General features: G+C 36.3%; 1 protein-coding gene across 3 annotated transcripts in view; it reads right to left on the minus strand.

Moving 5' to 3' along the window:
* Nucleotides 1–22539, minus strand: part of SPIRE1 (spire type actin nucleation factor 1) — a 220844-nt gene that overhangs the window by 50622 nt on the left and 147683 nt on the right. For all 3 annotated transcript variants that reach the window (XM_039217237.1, XM_039217238.1, XM_039217239.1), the window contains exon 6: nucleotides 17483–17647. In XM_039217237.1, the coding sequence (XP_039073168.1) occupies nucleotides 17483–17647 (165 nt within the window). The remainder of the gene's footprint in view (nucleotides 1–17482; nucleotides 17648–22539) is intronic.

Below are 22539 nucleotides of genomic sequence, written 5' to 3' on the forward strand. Positions count from 1 at the left end.
TACAAAGCCAATCTAGAGTTTATGGATTAATATTGGGCCCCTAATCAAACTTCTTTTTCCCCTCAGCTTGGAGGTTGAACTGACAAATAAAAATTATACACATTTAAAGTATGGAGTGTGACCTACACTGTTGGTGGGAATGTAAACTGGTGCAGCCCCTCTGGAAAACAGTGTGGAGGTTCCTCAGGAAACTAACAACAGAACTCCCCTAGGACCCAGCAATAGCACTGCTAGGAATTTACCCAAGGGATACAGAAATGCTGAGGCATAGGAGCACATGTACCCCAATGTTCATAGCAGCACTCTCCACAATAGCTAAAACATGGCAAGAGCCTAGGTGTCCATCAACAGATGAATGGATCAAGAAGATGTGGTTTATCTATACCATGGAATACTACATGGCAATGAGAAACAATGAAATCTGGCCATGTGTAGCTACATGGATGGACCTTGAGGGTGTTATGCTGAGCGAAATAAGTCAGGCAGAGAAGCACAAATACATGTTTGCACGTATAGGAGGATTAGGAGGAACTTGACGGAGGAACAAGGGGGAGAAGAAGGGCGGAAATGGTGGGGGAAAGGGAGAGAGGCAAACTATGAGAGACTCTTGAATGCTGACAAAAACTGAGGACTGATGGATGTGGGGGGGGAGGAGGGATGGGCATGGAGGAGCACATTTGTGGGGATGAGCACTGAGTGTTATGTGGAAACTAATTTGATAATAAACTATTTGTAAAAAATAAAAAAATAAAAAAAATAAAATAAAAAATGAATGGAACACACACACACAAAAAATAAAGTATGGAGCGTGATTATCTGATATGTGTATATACATTGTGAAATGATGACCACAACCAAGGTAATTAACACATCCACCACTTCACAGTTACTGATTTTTGTGTGTGATGAGAACACAAAAGATGCGTGCTCTCAGCATATTTCAAGTACACAATACAATATTATTAATTATAGCCACCATGCTGAGTCCCAGAACTTACTCATCTGACTGAAACATGTTACCTCTGCCCAACATTTAACCAACATCTATCTCTCCAGTTCCCCCATCGCTGAGCCCATGCAATCTATTGTTCTACTCTCAGCTTCCGAGTTTGACTTTTTTAAAGTTCACCATACAAGTAAGGTCATATATAGTATTTGTCTTTCTATGCCCAGGTTATTACACCTAGCATAATGTCCTTCAGGTTCATCCATGTTTTTGCAAATGGCAGGATTTCCTTCTGTCTTGTGACTGAATTACTGTTCCATTGTATATGTATACACTATCCATTTATGAATAATACTGCAATAAACATGGGAGTGCAGCTATCTCTTCGAGATCCTGATTTCATTTTCTTTAGAAATATACGCAGAAGTGGGACTGCTGGATGATGTGGTAGATCTATTTTTAATTCTTTGAGCAACTGTCATACTTTTTTCCATATGGCTGTACCAATTTACATTCCACCACCAGTGCACAAAGTTCCCTTTTCTCCACATCCTCACCAGCACTTAGTATGTTTTGCTTTTTTAATAACAGCTATCCTAACAGGTATGAAGTGACATGTCATCATGGTTTCGACTTGCATTTCCTTCATTATTAGTGATTTTGAGTACCTTTTCATAAACCTGTTAGCAATTTGTAGATTTTTCTCAGAAAATATTTATTTGGTCCTTTGCCCCTTTAAAATTTTTATTCATATTATTGCTATTGGGTTGTATGAGCTTTTCGTATGTTTTGGATATTAGCCTCTTATCAGGTATCTTTGCCTAACTAAATTTCAAAAACATTTCCTTTTATTAAAAGAAAAACATTGTAAAAAAATATTGGGGTGCCTGGGTGGCTCAGTCAGTTAAGCATCTGACTTCAGCTCAGGTCATGATCTCGCTATTTGTGGGCTTGAGTTCCACACTGGGCTCTGTGCTGACACCTCAGAACCTGGAGCCTGCTTCAGATTCTGTGTCTTCTTCCCTCTCTGCCACTCCCTTGCTTGTGCTCTCTCTCTCAAAAAATGAACATTAAAACTTAAAAAAAAAAAAAAAGAAAGAAAGAGAAAAACAAGTAACTTCAACACCGATGCCAATTTCTCCTATATATAAAGAGCAGTTAGAAATCAGTAAGAAAGACTAGCATGACCTAGCTGGTTCAGTCAGTTAGGTGTCCGACTCTTGATTTCAGTTCAAGTCATGATCTCATCGTTTGTGGGGTTGAGCCCCATATTGGGCTCTGTGCTGACAGCATGTGGAGCCTGCTTGGGATTCTCTATCTCCCTCTCTGCCCTTCCCCCCACCACTCGCATTTGCATTCCCTCTTTATCTCTCAAAACACAGTAAATAAACTTAAAAAAAGATAGTAAATAACACTAAAAATTGTTTTTGTTGTTACACACTACAGCCTCCTCTTTAGCGATGTTTTGAAAATGCAAAATATTCTTATAAAGCAATTATATTTGTGCATCAATATTTATTCAAAGTAGAAATCCTGTTTATGTTATTTGGTGTTTAATAGTTACATAACATTACTAGAGTTTCATAAAACACATGGCCTGCCACATACTCCCTCCACCTCTAACACACATACTTGAAAGAAAGAGTTAAGATAGTTCTCTTCAGAAGCATGAGAAGCTACAATTTATCATCAGGATTTCAGATATATCTCCAAATTTCTAATCCCAAGAAAGTTTACAAGGGTTTTAGATAAGTTGACAGTATTTACCAAATGCCTTAAAGATCTGTATTCACTGATCCAATAATTCCATGGCTATAATTTATACTAAGGAAATACAGCTTTTTATATAATATTTAAAAATGGTCACTCTATATATCACCTCGTATTTGTCAGAATGGCTATTATCAAAAAGATAAGACATAACTGTTGGCAAGAATGTGGAGAAAAGGGAATACTTGTGCACTCTTGGAGGGAATGTAAATTGGTGCAGCCACTATGGAAAACAGTGTGGAGGTTCCTCAAAAAAATTAAAAGCAGAAATATCATAGGATCCAGAAATTCCATTTCTGGGTATTTATGTGAAGGAAATGGAAACACTAACTTGAAAAGGTATCTATACTCCATGTTTACTACAGTATTGTTTATAATACCAACACATGGAAACAACCTAACTGTCCATTGATGGATGAATGGATAAAGAAAATGTGGGGGCACTTGAGTGGTTCAGTCAGTTAAGCGTCTGACTTCGGCTTAGGTCATGATCTTACAGTTGTGGGTTCGAGATCTGCATTGGGCTCTGTGCTGACAGCCTGGAGCCTGCTTTGGATTCTGTGTCTTCCTCACTCTCTGCCTCTCCCCCACTTGTACTCTCTCTCTCTCTCAAAAATAAATAAACATTAAAAATTTTAAGAAAATGTGGCATAATATTCAGCCATTAAAAAGAAGGAAATTTTGCCATGTGTGACATAAGACCTTGAGGGAATTTTGTTAAGTGAATTAAAAGAAAGATAAATACTGCATGATCTCACCGATATGTGGAATTTAAAAAAAAAAAAAAAGGCAAAAAACCCCACAAAACCCCAAAGTCATGGATACAGAACAGATTGGCAGTAGCCAGAGGTAGAGGATGGAGGGTGGGTAAAAGAGATTAAGGTGGTCAAAAGGTACAAACTTCTAGTTACAAAATAATTAAGTCCTGGGGATATAGTGTACAGAATGATGATGATGATAGTTAATAATACTGTGTTGTATATTTCAAAGTTGCTAAGCAAGTAGATCTGAAAAGTTCTCATTACAAGAAAAAAAATTTATAACTATGTATGTGACATATTTTTAACTTATTGTGGTGATCATTTTGCAGTATATACAGATATCAAATCATTATGTTGTACATCTGAAACTAATATATGTATATGTTTACTACATCTCAGTAAAAAAATGGTAAATCTCAACATAAGAAATTAATTAAAAATAAACCCACTCAATAGGTTACTTTGGAGCCATTAGAGATAATGTTGAATATAACAAAACTGTGAAACTGGATGAGAAAGCTTTTTATATGCTGATAGCACTATGATTATCAGGAATAAAAACTGATTAAAAAAAGATATAGAACAGTGTCTATAATACGGTAACACTGTGAACATATTTGCATAGATAGGGAGATACATATAAACATCACCGGGAATATGTTTAAAAATCTGATAAACACTGGCTGCCTCTAAAGAAGGTAACTGGGTGTCTGGAGAAGGAACACTTTTCAATGTACATTCTCTATAATTTCTTTTGAATTTAGAACCATGAAAATGTATTGCATATTCAAAACTAAATCACTGAAAAATTTTTAAGGATACAAGAATTGTATTTTGTGATACAAAGGCTACAAGATATTAAGCAGAATACCTTGTAGAGTTCCAATGCAATATATACTTTAACCTCATTTTGTATTTATAAATTATATACCCCACAGAAAACTCTTGGAAGCAAATTACTACAAAATGGTAGAGATGAACTTGGAGTGGACGAATTACTTAATGTTTTTCTATCATCCATATTTTCTAATTCTTCTATAATAAGAATGTCTATCTTTAAAATAAAATTAAAAAGTTAAAAAGAAACTTATAATAAAGCAATATCAAAATAAATAAATAAATAAATAAATAAAAGCAATATCAGTGACAATAGCAGAGTAGGGAGTCCCGGTACTCTGTCCTCCACAAAAAAAACCAACAAGGCAGCAAAAACTGCCAAAATTTACAAAATTAGTTTAAAAAGGCATTAGACAACCCAGAAGAGGGTGCAAAAATAATAAGCTCTCCGAAGGCAAGGATAATCTGATTTTGAGTTGCCACATTACAGGTATTCAAAATCCAGGTTTCAATAAAAAAATTATGAGCCATGAAAAGGAATAAAAAAATACGGCTTGTTCATAGAAAAAAAAAAGGAAATTTATAGAAACTTCCCTGAGGAAGCACAGAACTGAACGTATTCAACATTTCCCTCCCCAATATTAGAGAGAAATTGTGAGCTGGGTTGAGGAGCAGAGGGAGAGAGAAAAAGAATCTTGAGTGGGTTCCATGCTCAGTGCAGAACCTGACATGGGGCTCAATCCCACAACCCTGGGATCATGACCTGAGCTGAAATCAAGAGTCGGATCCTCAACCAACTGAACCACCCAGGCACCCTGCGACAAAGACTTTAAATTATTTAAATATGCTTAAAGAGTAAAAGTAAACTACAGACAAAGAACTAAAGGAAATTAGGAGAACAATGTCTCGTCTAATAGAGAATATCACTGCAGAAACAGAAATTACAGAAATAAACCAAACAAATTCTGGAGCTGAAAATAAATGAAATAAAATCCACTAGAGGGATTCCACAGCAGATTTAAGCAGAAAACAGAATGAGGCAGCAAACGTGAATGCCTGAACACAGATCAACTGAGATTATTCGGTCTGGGGGGCAGGAAAAAAAAACAAAAACAAATTAATAGAGCCTGAGAGACCTACAGGATACCAGCAGTAGTACAAACACACACAAGTTCCAGACAGACAGAAAAGGACAAATATGGGAAGAATTAATGGTTGAAAACTGTTGAAATTTGATAAACATGTGAATCTATTCATTCAAGAAGATGAATAAACTCCAAGCAAAATAAACTCAAAGAGAGTCACAAAAGGACATACTAGAGTCTGCCTGTTGAAAGAGAAAGACAACATCTTGAAAACAGTAAGAAGGTAGTGATGGTCATATAAAAGGGATCTTCAATAAGATGAACAGGTGATTTCGCATCAGAAACCACAAAGCCAAAAGGTAGTGGGATAACATGGGAAAAAAATTACTGTCAACCAAGAAATCTGTACCCAGCAAAACTATGCTTCAAATATGAAGGTAAACAAGCACTCACGAGTCCACCACTAGTAGTCCTGCCCTACAAGAAACGTTAAAAGGAGTTGTTCAGGTTTAAATAAAAGGTCACAGGAATCTGAAGCCATATAAATACCTAAAAAAAGAAAAGTAAAATTAGCTACATAATTAAATACAAAATTCAGTGTAACTGAATTTTTGGCTGGTAACTATTCTTTTTTTCCCCTAATACAATTTAAAAGACAAATATAAAACAATCACAAATCTATGTTGACATAAAATGTATAAATTAGACATAATTTATGGCAGTAATAACATAAGGGGGGAATGAATTATAAAGGAGAAGAGTTTTTATACATTATTAAAACTAAGCTGGTGTTACCTCAAACTTGACTGTTATAAAGGTAAGATATCAATTATAATCTCTAGGGTACTACCAAGAAAAAAAGTTTAAAAACAGAAAAAAATGAGAAGAGAATCAAAATGGTATATAGGAAAAAGTAATAACAAAAGAAGGTGGCAATGAAAAAATTTTATAGGACAAATGAGATTTAAAACAAAGAAAAAAACATCAAAAGACAGAAATAATTTCTTCCTTAATAGTAATTATCTACAATATAAAAGGAATCAACTCTCCAACTGAAGAAATTGACTGAGTGGACAAAGAAAACATGATCCAATTCTGTGCTGCCTACAAGACTCAAATAAGATCCAAATACATGAATAAGTTGAAAGTGAAAGCATGAAAAAAGATAATCTATACAAACAGTAATCAAAGGAGCGCTGGGGCAGCTTTATTAATACCAGACAAAATAGACTTTTAGAGAAAAACTGTCACAGAAGATAAAGACATCATATGTTGATAAAAGGGCCAATAAATCAAGAAAATGTATTATAAATATAAACACACCTAAATATACGAATTAAAAATAGAAATAGTTCTATAATAATAGTTGGAAACTTCAATAATGGGTAGAACTAGAGAGGCCAGTAAGGAAAGAGAGAACTTGAATAACACTATACTCCAACTAAACAAACCAACTAATACAGAACATTCTACTCAACAGTCTGTGTTTTCTTAAGTGCACAAAGAACATTCTCCATGTTAGAACTCAAAACAAGTCGCAACACAGTTAAAAAGACTGAAATCATAAAAGCATCTTTTCTAATCACAAAGAAATGAAAGGAACCACTGGCAGAAGGAAAGCTGAAAACATTCACAAATATGTGAAATTTAAAAAACACACTGCTAACAACCAGGAGAAATTATGAGTCAAAGAAGAAATTATGAGTGGAATAATAAAATATTTTGAAATTCATGAAAATAAAAATACAATATACAAAAATTTATGAAATGCCATAAGAACAGTGCTCAGAGGGAAATTCATAGCTGTGAAGACCTACCTTATAAAAGAAGGAAGAAGAAAGGATTCAAATCAATAACCTGAGTTTACATCTTAAGGGTCTAAGGTATGAACAAACTTGCATAAGGAAAGAAATGGTAAAGATTAGAGAAGAAATAAATCAAGAAAGAAAAACAGATACAATTAACAAAGCCAAAAGTTATTTCATTGAAAAGATAAACAGAATTAATCAACAGACTGACCAATTAAAAAAAGAGAGAGGATTCAAAATAAGAATATCAGAAATGAAATCAAAGTAGGGACATTACCACAGACTTTACAGAAATACAAAGCATTATAAAAGAATAGTATGATAATTGTACATTAATAAATAAGATAATCTAGATGAGATGAACAAATGCCTAGAAAGACAGAAGCTAACAAAACTGATTAAAAAGGAAGGAAGAATATGAGGGAGGGAGGAAGAGAGAAAGAAAGAAAATCTGAACAGACTTATAATAGGTAAAAAGGTTGAGTCAGTAATCAAAAATCTCCCAACAAAGAAGAGCCCACAACGAGAAGACTTCACTGGTGAAGTCTACTCAAACATTTAAAAAAGAATTAACCTCAATCTTTCTCAAAGTTCCAAAAATTAGAAAAGGAGGTATCACTTCCTTACTTATTCTGAGGCCAACACTACCCTGATACCAAGCCAGACATGGGCATCACAAGAATCCTATGGATTAAATCCCTTCTGAATACGGATGCAAAATTCCTAACCAAATAGTAAGCTGACTCTAGCAGCATATTAAAAGTACTGTACATTATGACCAACTGAGATTTGTCCCATAAATGTAAGGATAGTTCAACATATAAAAATACACCATGTAATACACCACCCACATTAATGGAAAGATGCAAAAGAACCCACAGGAGTGTGTTAATTAATGCAGAAAAATGATTTGGCGAAATACCAACACATGATAAAAATACTCAACAAACTTGGAATAGAAGGATGAATAGAAGGATGATTTTCTCAGCATGATAAAAGTCATTTGTGAAGGGATGCCTGGGTGGCTCAGTCGGTTGAGTGTCTGACTTCAGCTCAGGTGATAATCTCACAGTTCGTGAATACGAGCCCCGCATCTGGCTCTGTGCTGACAGCTCAGAGCCTGGAGCCTGCTTCAGATATATCTGCTCCTCCCCGACTCATGCTCTATCTCTCAAAATAAGTAAGCGTTAAAAAATCTTTTTAAATAAATATTTAAAAAATTAGAAGAAAAGTCATTTGTGAAAATCCATAGCTGATATCATACTCAATGATGAAAAACTGAATGCTTTCTGCTTAACATCAGAAAGAAGATATGGATGCCTGCTTTGCTAATTCCATTCAACACTGAAGTTTCTAGCCAGCATAATTAAAAGGCATCCAGATGGGTAAGGAAGAAGTTAACTCTCTTCACAGATGACATGATCATATATATAAAATAAAATATCCTAAAGAATCCATCGAGGAAACTATTAGTGCTAATAAATTTGGCAAAATGGTAGAATATAAGAGAAAAACATAAAAATCAGTTGTATGTGTACCTATATGCATGTATAATATGTATATGCATGTATACAATATATATATTAGCAATGAATGATCCAGAAGAAATTAACAGAACAATCCCATTCAAAGTAACACTGAAAAGAATAAAATATTTAGGAACAAACGTAACCACTGAGGTATAAGGCTTGTATCCTGAAAACCATAGAACACTGCTGAAAGAAATAAAAGAAGACCTAAATAAATAGAAAGACGTTCCATGTTTATGGATTGGAAGTCTTAATATTGTTAAGATGACAATATAACCAAAAGTGATCTAGGGATTCAATACAGTCTCTATTATATTTTCAATGTATGATTTGGAAAAATAGAAAAGCCTATTCTAAAATTCACATGGAATCTCAAGGAACTCTGAATAACCAAAACAATCTTGAAAAAGAAAAACAAAGTTGGAGGACTCACTTTTAGATTTCAAAGCTTATCACAAAGCTATAATAATTAACTGTATGTATTATAATCATCCCACAGTGTGGGATAAACATAAGACAGTCATAATACATCAATGAAACAAAAATCAGAGTTCAGAAATAAATTCACACATTCAACTGATTTATGACAATAGTCCCAAGACCATTAAATAGGGGTAAGAAAAGTCTCTTCAATAAATGATGCTAAGACAAATGGGTATCAAAATGCAAAAGAATGATGTTCGAACTTTACCTCATACATATACAAAAATTAAAATTGATCCAAGACCTACATATAAGAGCTAAAAGTATAAAAGTCCTGGAAGAAAACAGGGATGAATCTTTATCGTCTTAAATTTGGCAATATATTTTTAGAAATGACACCAAAATCCTGAGCAATATGAGGGAAAGAATAGATAAATTGGATTTTGGCAAAATTAAAACCTTTTCTGCTTCAAGGCACACTGTTAAGAGAGTGAAAAGACAACCTACAGAATGGGAGAAAATATTTGCAAATCATGTCTGTCAAGAGTCTAGTATCCAGAGTATATAAAGAATTTTTATCATTCAACAACAAAAATACAAACAACACAATTAAAAATTAGGCAGAGGATATGAATTGACTCTCCTCCAAAGAAGATATACAAAAAGCCCACAAGCACATGAAAACTTAAAACATCATTAGTCATTAGGGAAAAGCAAATCAAAATCACAGTGAGATTCACCTCATACTTACTATGGTAGGCATTAATAATTAAAAACGAAAATGGACAATAACAAATGTTGGCAAGAATGTGGAGAAACTGAAACTCTCATACACAGCTGGTGGGTACATAAAATGGAGCAAGTGGCACAGAAAGTAGTTTCTGGTACAGAAAGTAGTTCCACAGTAAGTTAAACTTAGAATTACCATGATCCAGCCATTTCATATATTAGGCATATATCCAAAAGGACTGAAAACAAATATTCAAACAAAAACTTGTACATGATTGCTCATAGCAGCACTATTCACAATAGTGAAAAGGTGGAAAGAACCCGAATGTCCATCACGTGATGAATGGATAAACAAAATATGGTATATGCACACAACAGAATGCTATTCCATCATAAAAAGAATAAAGTACTCTTACATGCTACAATGTGGATGAACCTAGAAAACATTATTCTAAATAAAAAAAGCCAGACACAAAAGGTCACATATTGTATGGTTCCATTTATATGAAATATCCAGAACAGGTAAATCCATTGAGATAGAAAGTAGAAAAGTAGGGCAGGGGAGAATCAGGAGTGACTGCTTCAGGGGCACAGGGTTTCCTTTGAGGTGATGATTTTGGACGAGACAGAGGTGGAGGATGCACAAAACTGTGGATGTACTAAATGCCACTGAGCTATATATACACTTTAAATACCTTAAATGAATGAATGGATAAGTGAAAGAAGAAAAAAAAAACAGACTCTTTAAAAGTCTTTCATTTACCACAAAAGAATAATACCTTCCAGACCTGGATGCATAGCTCTCTGTCATTATGTCTATCACATCCCATTATTTCCCAAATAAATGATCTTGAGCCTTACCTAATGTTATATGTCTTACAACATATTATAACCCAGCTGAGATCTGTGAAATCAGCATCTACAAGAGGAATCTATCCCATATAACATTGGGATAGAATGTTAATAGAAATGTTAATAATTTATTAAGCAGTAGCAACATTTACTTATTTTAATCAATAATATGAATTTCTAAATAATTCCTTCAGGATAAGAGATTTTGAAAATCACCTGATTAATGTTGAGTGCTCCCACTCAGAGAGAATACAGTTCAAATAAGTAGTAGATATTTTTGAAAAAGACAGCACTACCCAATATTAGCAACAAAAATTATCTTGCATTGTTTGTAAAAGTGTAAACTGGTATAGTGCTTCTCGCAAAAAGTTTGGCAAAATATATTAAAATTTAAAATGTGCACAATCCTTGATCTATCCCACCTCACCAACAGAAATTTAAACAAAGGAGATAATTAGAGGAGATGTTTGAGGATATTCATCATAATACTGATTAAAACAATGAAAATGGAAGCAATCTAAATGTCTATGAATAGAGGTTTGGGGTAAATAATTCACAGTGCACATATACAAGAAAATACTGTGAAGTCATTTAAAAAAGAGAGACTATCCACATTCATTCCTCACAGGAATTACAGAGTGAAAAGGGCTGGGGCGCCCGGGTGGCTTAGTCGGTTAAGCGTCCGACTTTTGCTTAGGTCATGATCTCGCGGTTCGTGGGTTCGAGCCCCGCGTCGGGCTCTGTGCTGACTGCCAGCTCAGAGCCTGGAGCCTGCTTCAGTCTGTGACTCCCTCTCTCTCTGACCCTCCCCTGTTCACNAAAAAAAAAAAAAAAAAAAAAAAAAAAAAAAAAAAAAAAAAAAAAAAAAAACTATTAAAAAAAAAAAAACAGAGTGAAAAGGGCTAAAAAATAGTACATGATTCTCTTTGTATAAATAATTATCCATCCATCCATCCATGAATATAGTGGAGTTTGGAAGGAGAGGTTTTTCAAGATGCTGAATGGTATAGGTGGAAGATTTTCAGGAAATTTTTGCTTTTATTCATGTCTTCTAAAAATTTTTTCTACAATGACCATGTAAACAGAAAAAACAAATGTGTTTTGTGGAAAATGTATGTGAAAGCATGGTATACTGCAGCTAGGTATAATTATAATCTGTTAAATACTGAAGACATGACTGAAGCATACACATTTACTGATGGCCTTTTAACCCTCTACAGCATACCCTAACGGTTCCAACCATTTGATCTCACAGAATGCTCCTTGTTAGTGCCCATAAATTGGAGATCTATCCTCATGAGGCAGTGATGTCCCTGAGATGCTTTCTGTAGTGTATTTTATGGCATTTGATTTGTCTGCCATGCTATGAGCTGTGCTGTGTTTCCACAGCAGTGCAAGTGCTCGGCTGTGATGAGTCAGACTCCTGCAGGTACAGCTGGCTGTGAGGAAGCAGAGCCAGCAGTCACGCATAACATTCCAGGGAGAATGTGCACAGCATTGCTAGATATGGGCAGAGGTACCTTCCTCAGTTTCTAGAGCATTAGCGAAGAGCCCAGGCTTCTCTTCAGGAACAACACAGCTGCTTTTTGCTCATCACCTAGACCCGAACATATTTTCCAGTGTCCTATCATGTCTACTTGTGTGATTCCATGACCGTTTGAAAACTTCGCTGTCCCGTGAGGGTAACATTAGTGTTTATCTGGTCAAATATTCACTCTTCCAATTCCAAGCCCAGAATAACTTTTCCTTGGAGCCTCCTTTAACATGTTCAGAAAGAGCTGGCTCTTCTCTAACGTACCACCAATCTTTCACTTATTCTATATTGGTCTCCTAACTATACTGTGAGAATGGAACCATACATTCATCTTTAAATCACCAGTATGTGGCATAAAACCCCAAATAAAACTTAAATTTTAAATAAAATTAAAGTAAATCTTTGTACAATGTATGGAAATACACCCGTTCTAGAAAACTGTTTGGCCATTTTTTATAGAACTAAGTATGTCCTTACAATATGACCCAGCAGTTACACCATGGACATTTATCCCAGAAAAATGGAAATTTATGCCTATATAAAAACCTGTACACAACTGATGATAGCAGCTTTATTCTGAATATCTCCAAATCAGACACAACCCATATGCCCCTTTAACAGGTGAATGGTTAAGCAAACTATGTTATATTCATATGATGGGATACTACTCAGCAAAAAAAAAAAAAAAAAAAAAAAGAGTGAATGATTGATAGGCACAACTTGGATAGGTCTCAAGGAATGAGTGCTGAGTAACAAAAGCCAACCTCAAAAGGTTGTATTCTGTACTATTCCATTTAGATAATGTAACTGAAGCAACAAACTTAAGGAGCTGGGTAACAGAGAAGTGGTTAGGGATGGGAGAGAGAGGAGGAGGGATGGATGCAGCTGTAAAGAGACTGCACACAGGAGTCCTGTGGTGATGGAGCAGTTCTGTATCTGCTGATGGTAGTTATACAAATATACAAATGTGATAAAATTTCATAGAAACACACTCTTGCACACACGTGTGCACGCTTACAGGACTTTAAGGTTACGATTTGACAGTGGAAGGACACAAAAAGTTGACAAGAAATAGGCTGGGCCTCAGAAGGGTTAATCCAGTAGCAGTATCAAGTACTGGAGGTTGGAGGGGACTGGAACAGAGGCAGGAAGGTGACGTAAAAGATACTATAGAATGAATTAAGAACACCTAACAATTAACTGGATGTAAGAAGAGAAAAGGAGAGGAAAAAAAAGGTGTGTGTAAACTTACAGAAAAAGGTGTTAACAGTGGTCACCGCTGCATTTTATGACTGCAGAGGCTTCTACTTTGTAATTTTTTTGTATCTGCATTGATGAAGTTTTAAAAATTGTGATAATTACTTTTATATTCAGGAAAAGTCTATTTTCCTAAAAAGTGTGAAGTAGACAATTTTATTTATTGTAAAGCATTTGATTGACTAAAAGTCATTTTTAAAAGACAGCAACAAAGAAAAGATCTCAAACTGATAACGAAAGATGTTAGCCCAGGAGAGCTGAAGAATGATGATCTTACATGAACACAACAAGAAGAGCAAATGTGGGGACACAGAATATTGAGACCAGTCTTGGAAATACTTAGTTTAGGAAACCCTGGAAGAGGTGCCTGAGTAAGTGTGAAATAGATAAAGCACTCAAGGCAGCAGAGACTGTATAAGACAGTTGGAACCGCAGTCACATAGACACTGAAGTATAGGTGATAACCAAAGTTTTAAGTTTTAAGGGAGAAAATGTAGACCATGAAAGAACTCTGGAGGAGCCAAATCTTGAGGAATGTCTGTGTTTAGGGCATGACAGAAGGCAAAGAAGAGTGTGCAGATTGTCCCCAAGACAAGGGTAGGAGTGGGGGTGGGGGGAGGGGAGGCCCCGCACACATGGAAGGAATCAAAGCAGACTCCTCCTGATTCCCCCCCCCACCTTCTTTTAGACCCTGCAACCTGCCAAACCCCACCCCTAGCTTCTAATGCTCTACTTTCCCCTTCCCTACAACCTACAGTCTTTCCCAAGCATTATTACCAAACAAAACATTCTTTAGCCCCATGTGCCCTCCAAACGCTAGCTACCCTTTGATCTCTTTTTAAAAACTTCTTTAAAAAGGCACACTCAGACGGTTTCCTCTTCCTCACTTCCACCCTACAATCTTTACTTAATAAAAGATACAAATCATGTCCATGTTGCTAAATTTGTTAAATATTTCTTAATGCTTAAATGTCTGACCTGCCAGCGGCATTCTGCCTCCTGAAATGCTACCTCCCTTTGCAGCTGTGACCCCATTTTTCCTGACCGTGTTTCTTCTCTAGCTACATCTGTTCAATCTGTTGACCACCTTCCTCTGCTATCTCTAAAGCGCTAAGGCTTCCCGGGATCTGTTCCAAAGCTGATCTCTCCTCTTACCTCTGCCCTGTCCCTGAGAACTCCAGTATGTGAGCTGTTCCCCACCCTCCTTGCCAACTCCGGCCCTCACAATTTCCTACCTTCCATTCTATACTCCAATTATGGGGAATTTTGGTAGTTTTCTTATGTCAAATCCCATCATTTCTTGGTCTTTGTACATTGTTTTTTGCCATATAGCCTGTTATATTGAGCTTACACAGTGTATTGTATTGCTTAATTACCAGTGGCTCCCACCATACTTTAAACTTCCTGAGAACAAGGACTATGTTATGTCCTTTTTCCAGAGTCTAGAATAGTGCCTGGAACATGAGAAGTACCTAATAAATATTTGTTAAATTAAAATGAAATTAAGAAATATACAACTGGCACATATTTTTAAATGTTTAAATGTACTTGTGACCAATGAAATATAGATTTAAAATTTTTTTATGTTCATTAATTTATGAGAGAGAAGACAGAGTACGAGTGGGGAAGGGGCAGAGAGAGAGGCAAACACAGAATCTGAAGCAGGCTCCAGGTTCTGAGCTGTTGGGCTCAAGCTCACAAACCACGAGATCATGACCTGAGCTGAAGTCGGATGCTTAACCGATTGAGCCACCCAGGCGCCCTCAAAGAAATATGGATTTTAAAAATAAAAGAGTATTCTCCCCAGTCAAATTTTTCAACCCCAAAAGATACCAACTTTGGTCAAAGATATGAAGAAATGGGCAAAACTACTGTGTTGTAAATATTAATCATCACGATGTAACTAAAGGGCAATTTGGCTACATGTGTGTAGCATACAGCACAGGTTCTGACAGAATGGGGATGAAGATAGGCTTTGCCTTATAACTAACTAGTTGTCTGAACACGGGAAGTTACAAAGCACCTCTAAACTTCAGTTTCCTCATCTGTAAGAGAAATCAGGTTTATTAAGAAATAAGTCAATATAATATTTAGCTGCAATACTTAGCTGCAATATTGCAGCTTGTTAAAATTAACAAAGAGCTCAAACAGCTACCTAAATCTATTTTTTAAGTTTATCTATATATTATCTATCTATCTATCTATCTATCTATCTATCTATCTATCTATCTATCTATCTATCTATCATCTATGTAATCTCTAGACCCAATGTGGGACTTGAACCCAGAGATCAAGAGTCACATGCTCTTGTGTGTGCCTGGGTGGCTCAGTCAGTTGAGCATCCGACTCTTAACTTCCGTTCAGGTCACAATCTCGTGGGTTCGTGGGTTCAAGCGCCGTATTACTAGTGTGGAACCCTCTTGGGATTCTCTCTCTCCTCTCTTTGCCCTCCCTCTCTCTCTCAAAATAAATATCTTCCACATAAAATAACTCTGATTAAATTTTCTCAAAAAAATGGATATAATTCATTAATTCATCTCCCATCTATAATTCATTAATTTATCCCACAACTATTTATTGGGCACAGTATTCAGCACCTGGCTGGGTGTCAGGCACATGGTCTTGTCACAGGGGATATAACAGTGAAAGAACTAAGTTCCTGTAATGGTAAGAGAGACAGACAGCAAATTTGAAAATACATGACACTGTGTGCTACTGACACATGTGAGTAGGGGGGCAAACACTTCTCTAATGAGGGGACATTTAAGCAGAGACCTAAAATGTACTCCAGCAAGTTACACAGATGTGTGAGAAAAGAGAGTGCCAGGAAAAGGGGCAGCACAGGTTCTGCTGCAGGAACACGTGACAACAGCAGAGACCAGCATGGCTAAGGAGGAAAAATCAACCAGGAAGGGAGGTAGGAGATAACGTCTGAAAGGTAACCTGCACCAGACTCCATAGAGCTTTGAAGCCAAGGTAAGGATGTGGAGTTTGTTATGAGTGTGATGGAGAACCACGGGAAGTTCTGAACAGGAAAAAGATATCATATTTTTACCTGAAGAGGCTTACGCTGGCTGTTTTTGGGAAAAATTGACTAAGAGGGTCAAGAGTGAAAATAGGAAGCCTACTTAGAGGTTGCTGTAATAGTGTGATTAAGAGATAGTGGCAGTCACATTCAGGACATATTTCAGAGGTAGTACTGTCAAGATTCCACTTCTAAGAACCTAACTCAAAGATTTCACTGTTGGTATTCAAAAACATTTATATATGCAAGGATATACAGCATAGGCTGCCACAACTTAATATAAGTTGGTTGGTTTAATAAACTGGTATAGCCATGAAGCTAGAAAAGAGGTAGTCATTTAGATGTGAGGATGTTGAACACATAATGATATGGAAAATGTTATACTATATATGTTAAGTGAAAATAACTGGTTACAAAACAAAGTATTCAATATTAATCCATTTTGTTTAAAAATGTATAGAAAAGGGGCGCCTGGGTGGCTTAGTCGGTTAAGCGTCCGACTTTCGCTTAGGTCATGATCTCGCGGTCCGTGGGTTCAAGCCCCGCATCAGGCTCTGTGCTGACTGCCAGCTCGGAGCCTGGAGCCTATTTCAGAGTCTGTATCTCCCTCTCTCTCTGACCCTCCCCTGATCACACTGTCTCTCTCTCTCTCCTAGAAATAAATAAAAATATTTAAAAAAAAATGTATAGAGAAAAGATAGATGGTTATAAGACAAGCATGTTAGCAAAACACCTCTCTGGGTTGTGAAATTACCCATTTGCAACTTTTCTTCTTTGATCTTATTGTATTTTTCAACTTTTCCGTAATATTGATGTATTACTTCTATGGAAAGAAATGATTTTTAAAATACTGAGAACATTTTTAACAAATAAGATTACTAAAGAATAACCATTTGAGTTTATTTATGGTATTCTTTGTTACTTACCATGACTTTTCGCAAAGTGTATCTTTTACATCGAATGTCATCCATTAGCATCTCATATGGGGTGAGCTGATATTCAATGGGCAAGGGGTTGTACTGACGTTCTTGGACCTTCTTAAGTTTTACTCCATTCCGCAAATCCCTCATCACCTGTACCCAGAATCGGGCCTAAAAGAATCAAGGGTCGAGAGATACCAATGAATAAATTTACTAGTTTCCTTTCAGTAGCTATAGTCATATAGAAAAAATGAAGAGCTTGGCTTGCAAAACATTGAGTAAACCAAACAAAACTCACTTTTAAAATCTGATTTTAGGATACTGAAAAGTGGGTAAAAAGCCAGTAGAGAATCACAAGCTCTAAGTTCTGAGGCACTGGGGTATAAACCCTAACTCGCCCACTGTGGAAGGCTACATTAATGGCCTCAGTTCTTCATACCTCCTATGTCTGCACCCTGTTATGTGATTTTGCTCACTAATGAGTGTATTTCCCACACTCTAACATTGGTTTTGGCGTTATGATTTGTTTGGCCACTAGAATGAATAGTAGTGGATGTGATGTGACCAAAGTCTGCAAAAGCAAATGCACAATGGGTGTGTCACTGGTGCTTCTACTGCCATGAGAACATTATGCCTGAATTGGCATGACTGTCCAGGAGGACGAAACACATGTAGAGTGGAGCTACCACAAATGACCTGCACACTCATGAGCTACATAAATGTACTACTTTATGTGACTGTGATTCTGTAGTGGCTGGTTAGGCAGCATTACTGTGACCACAGCTAAATGATGCAATCACCTATTAGCTATCTGACATCCAACAAGTTGTTTTACCTCTCTGAACCCTGGCTTCCTCATCAATAAAAGAAAATAGTACTTCATAACTTGCTGAGATGGTCAGAGCTGAGATATAGTACATGGAAAATGTTCAAAAATGATAATTTTTATGTTATCACTATCTTGTCACAAATTACTTAATATCTGTTTTCTTATCAACAAATAATGGTAAATTGTTTTGCTAACCCTCAAGAAAATGAGATATATATGAAGTACTTACAACAATATTAGACATACTAAATATGCATATTATTTTAAGTTAATCCTTTTATCTTCCTGTCTATAAACTAAGGTGTCAGTCTCTACCTCAGTGAAGTAAATCAATATGATATTTAATTGAAACACTGTGGTTTGTTAAAATTAATAAGTGGCTCAAATAATTATCAAAACATATTTGTTAAAAACCATGTGATATATTTCATAAGAATTATCTGTATAAAATAACTGACTAAATCTCTCAAAAATGGAATTTATGATTTCAAAAAAATGTATGCCATTTCCTATTCCAAATAAGATTTGAGGTACTTAAACTATGGTATATCCATTAGAACACCTTCTAAAATATTTCTATTTTAAACAGATCCTTAGACTCTGCCATTAAAGATAATCTAATATAATATCCCTAAAATATTCAGGTTTCCCTTTTAAGAATGGTCTTCTCTCAATTTCTCTACTTCTCTTATATTCATTCCTTTAAGATCCAGTTCAAATATAATCTCATCTTTTAAAATGCAATCTCTTTTCTTGACCGCCTGGGGCTTTAAGAATACCTGACATATGTGAAATTTTGAGTACTTAAAACAGATAATTGAGGGGATGATTACTCATATTAAAAGAGTTTGCTATAATTTATGAAAGGTATCAAACAGACTTTTTATATAGCCAGTTCTTTTTTTATTCTTGTTTCTTTATTCTTTTTTTTTCTATTTAAAAATAGTTTATTGTCAGGTTGGTTTCCATGTAACACCCTGTGCTCATTCCCACAAGTGCCCACCTCCATGCCCATCTCCCCCCTATCCCCCCACACCAATCAGTCCTTAGTTTGTTCTCAGCATTCAAGAGTCTCTCATGGTTTGCCTCTCTCCCTTTCCCCCACCATTTCCCCCCTTCTTCTCCCCCATGGTCCTCCGTTAAGTTTCTCCTAATCCTCCTATACGTGCAAACATATGGTATTTGTCCTTCTCTGTCTGACTTATTTCACTCAGCATTATACCCTCAAGGTCCATCCATGTTGCTACACATGGCCAGATTTCATTCTTTCTCATTGCCATGTAGTATTCCATCATATAGATAGATAAACCACATCTTCTTGATCCATTTGTCCGTGGATGGACACTTAGGCTCTTTCCATGTTTTAGCTATTGTGGAGAGTGCTGCTATGAACATTGGGGTACATATGCTCCTATGCATCAGCATTTCTGTATCCTTTGGGTAAATTCCTAGCAGTGCTATTGCTGGGTTCTAGGGGAGTTCTATCGTTAAATTCCTGAGGAACCTCCACACTGTTTTCCAGAGGGACTGTACCAGTTTACATTCCCACCAACAGTGTAGGAGGGTGCCCGTTTCTCCACATCCTCGCCAGCATCTAGAGTTCTCTGATTTGCTCATTTTAGCCACTCTGACTGGCGTGAGGTGGTATCTCAGTGTGGTGTTGATTTGTATTTCTCTGATGAGGAGGGATGCTGACCCTCCTTTCATGTTTTTGTTGGCCATCTGGATGTCCTCTTTGGAGAAGTGTCTGTTCATATCTTCTGCCCATTTCTTTACTGGGTTGTTTGTTTTTTGGGTGTGGAGTTTGGTGAGTTCCTTATAGACTTTGGATATTAATCCTTTGTCTGATATGTCATTTGCAACTATCTTTTCCCATTCCGTTGGTTGCCTATTAGTTTTGTCGGTTGTTTCCTTTGCCGTGCAGAAGCTTTTAATCTTGATAAGGTCCCAATAGTTTATTTTTGCTCTTGATTCCCTTGTTTTTGGGGATGTGTCAAGTAAGAAGTTGCTGCGGTGGAGGTCAAGGAGGTTGTTTCCTGCTTTCTCCTCTAGGGTGTTGATAGTTTCCTGTCTCATGTTCGGGTCCTTTATCCATTTTGAGTTTATTTTTGTGCATGGTGTGAGAAAATGATCTAGTTTCATTCTTCTGCATGTTGCTGTCCGGTTCTCCCAACACCATCTGTTAAAAAGGCTGTCTTTTTTTCCACTGGATATTCTTTCCTGCTTTCTCAAAGATTAGTTGGCTGTATACTTTTGGGTCCACTTCTGAGCTCTCAATTCTGTTCCATTGGTCTATGTGTCTGTTTTTGTGCCAATAACATACTGTCTTGATGATGACAGCTTTGTAGTAGAGGCTAAAGTCTAGAATGGTGATACCTCCCGTTTTGGTTTTATTCTTTACTATTACTTTGGCTATTCGGGATCTTTTGTGGTTCCATACAAATTTTAGGATAGTTTGTTCTAGTTTTGAGAAGTATGCTGGTGCAATTTTGAATGGAATTGTATTGAATGTGTAGATTGCTTTGGGTAGCAATGACATTTTAACTATATTTATTCTTCCTATCCATGAGCATGGAATGTTTTTCCATTTCTTTGTGTCTTCTTCAATTTCCTTCATAAGTTTTCTATAGTTTTCATCATACAGATCTCTTGTATCCTTGGTTAGGCTTATTCCTAGGTATTTTATGTTTTTTTTTGTGCAACTGTGAATGGGATCAGCTTCTTGACTTCTCTTTCTGTTGCTTCATTATTGGTGTATAAGAATGCAACTGATTTCTGTACGTTGATTTTGTACCCTGCAATTTGCCTGAAATCTTGGATCAGTTCTAGTAGGCTTCTGGTGGAGTCTGTCGGGTTTTCTATGTAGAGTATCACGTCATCTGCGAAAAGTGAAAGTCTGACTACTTCTTTGGCAATTCTGATGCCTTTTATTTCTTTTTGTTGTCTGATGGCTGATGCTAGGACTTCCAGCACTATGTTAAGCAACAGTGGTGAGAGTGGTCATCCCTGTCGTGTTCCTGATCTCAGGGGGAAAGATCTCAGTTTTTCCCTGTTGAGCATGATGTTAGTTGAGGGCTTCTCATAGATGGCTATTATGATGTTTAAGTAGGTTCCTTCTATCCCAACTTTCTCTAGAGTCTTTATTAAGAAGGATGCTGTATTTTCTCAAATGCTTTTTCTGCATCTATTGACAGGATCATATGGTTTTTATCTCTTCTTTTGTTGATGTCATGTATCACACTGATTGATTTGTGAATGTTGAACCAGCCCTGTAACCCAGGAATGAATCCCACTTGATCTTGGTGGATGATTCTTTTTATGTGCTGATGGATTCGATTTGCAAGGATCTTAATGAGAATTTATGCATCAGTATTCATCAAGGAAATAGACAAAAAATAAAATATTTTAAAAAAATCTGTCTGGCTTGGGAATCAGAGTGATGCTGGTTTCATAAAATGAGTCCGGGAGTTTTCCTTCGACTTCTATTTTTTGGAATAGCTTGAGAAGAACTGGGATTAATTCTGTTTTAAATGTCTGGTAGAATTCCCCAGGGAAGCCATCAGGTCCAGGGCTCTTATTTGTTGGGAGATTTTTGATCACTGATTTGATTTATTCACTTGTTATGGGTCTGTTCAGATTTTCTATTTCTTCCCGTGTGAATTTTGGTAGTGAGTGTGTGTTTAGGAATTTGTCCATTTCTTCTAAGTTGTCCAATTTGTTGGCATATAATTTTTCATAGTATTCCCTGATAATTGCTTGTATTTCTGAGGGGTTGGTTGAAATAAGTCCATTTTCATTCATAATTTTGTCTATTTGGGTGCTCTCTCTTTTCTTTTTGAGAAGACTGTCTAGAGGTTTGTCAATTTTGTTTATCTTTTCAAAAAACCAACTCTTGGTTTCATGGATCTGTTCAATTATTTCTTTGGTCTCTATGTTGTTTATTTGTGCTCTGATTTTTACTATTTCTCTTCTTCTGCTGGGTTTGGGGCGTTCTTGTTGCTTTGCCTCTAGTTCCTTTAGGTGAGCTGTTAGATTCTGGACTTGTGCATTTTCTAATTTCTTGAAATAGGCCTGGAGGGCAAAGTACTTTCCTCTTAGGACTGCATTTGCTGCATCCCATAGAGTTTCGATTGTTGTGTTTTCTTTTCATTTGTTTCCATATATTTTTTAATTTCCTCTCTATTTGCCTGATTGGCCCTTTCATTCTTTAGTAGAGTGTTCTTTAACCTCCATG

The sequence above is a fragment of the Hyaena hyaena genome, unplaced genomic scaffold (assembly GCF_003009895.1).
Source record: "Hyaena hyaena isolate Hyena2069 unplaced genomic scaffold, ASM300989v1 scaffold_673, whole genome shotgun sequence".
Classification (NCBI taxonomy): Eukaryota; Metazoa; Chordata; class Mammalia; order Carnivora; family Hyaenidae; genus Hyaena; species Hyaena hyaena.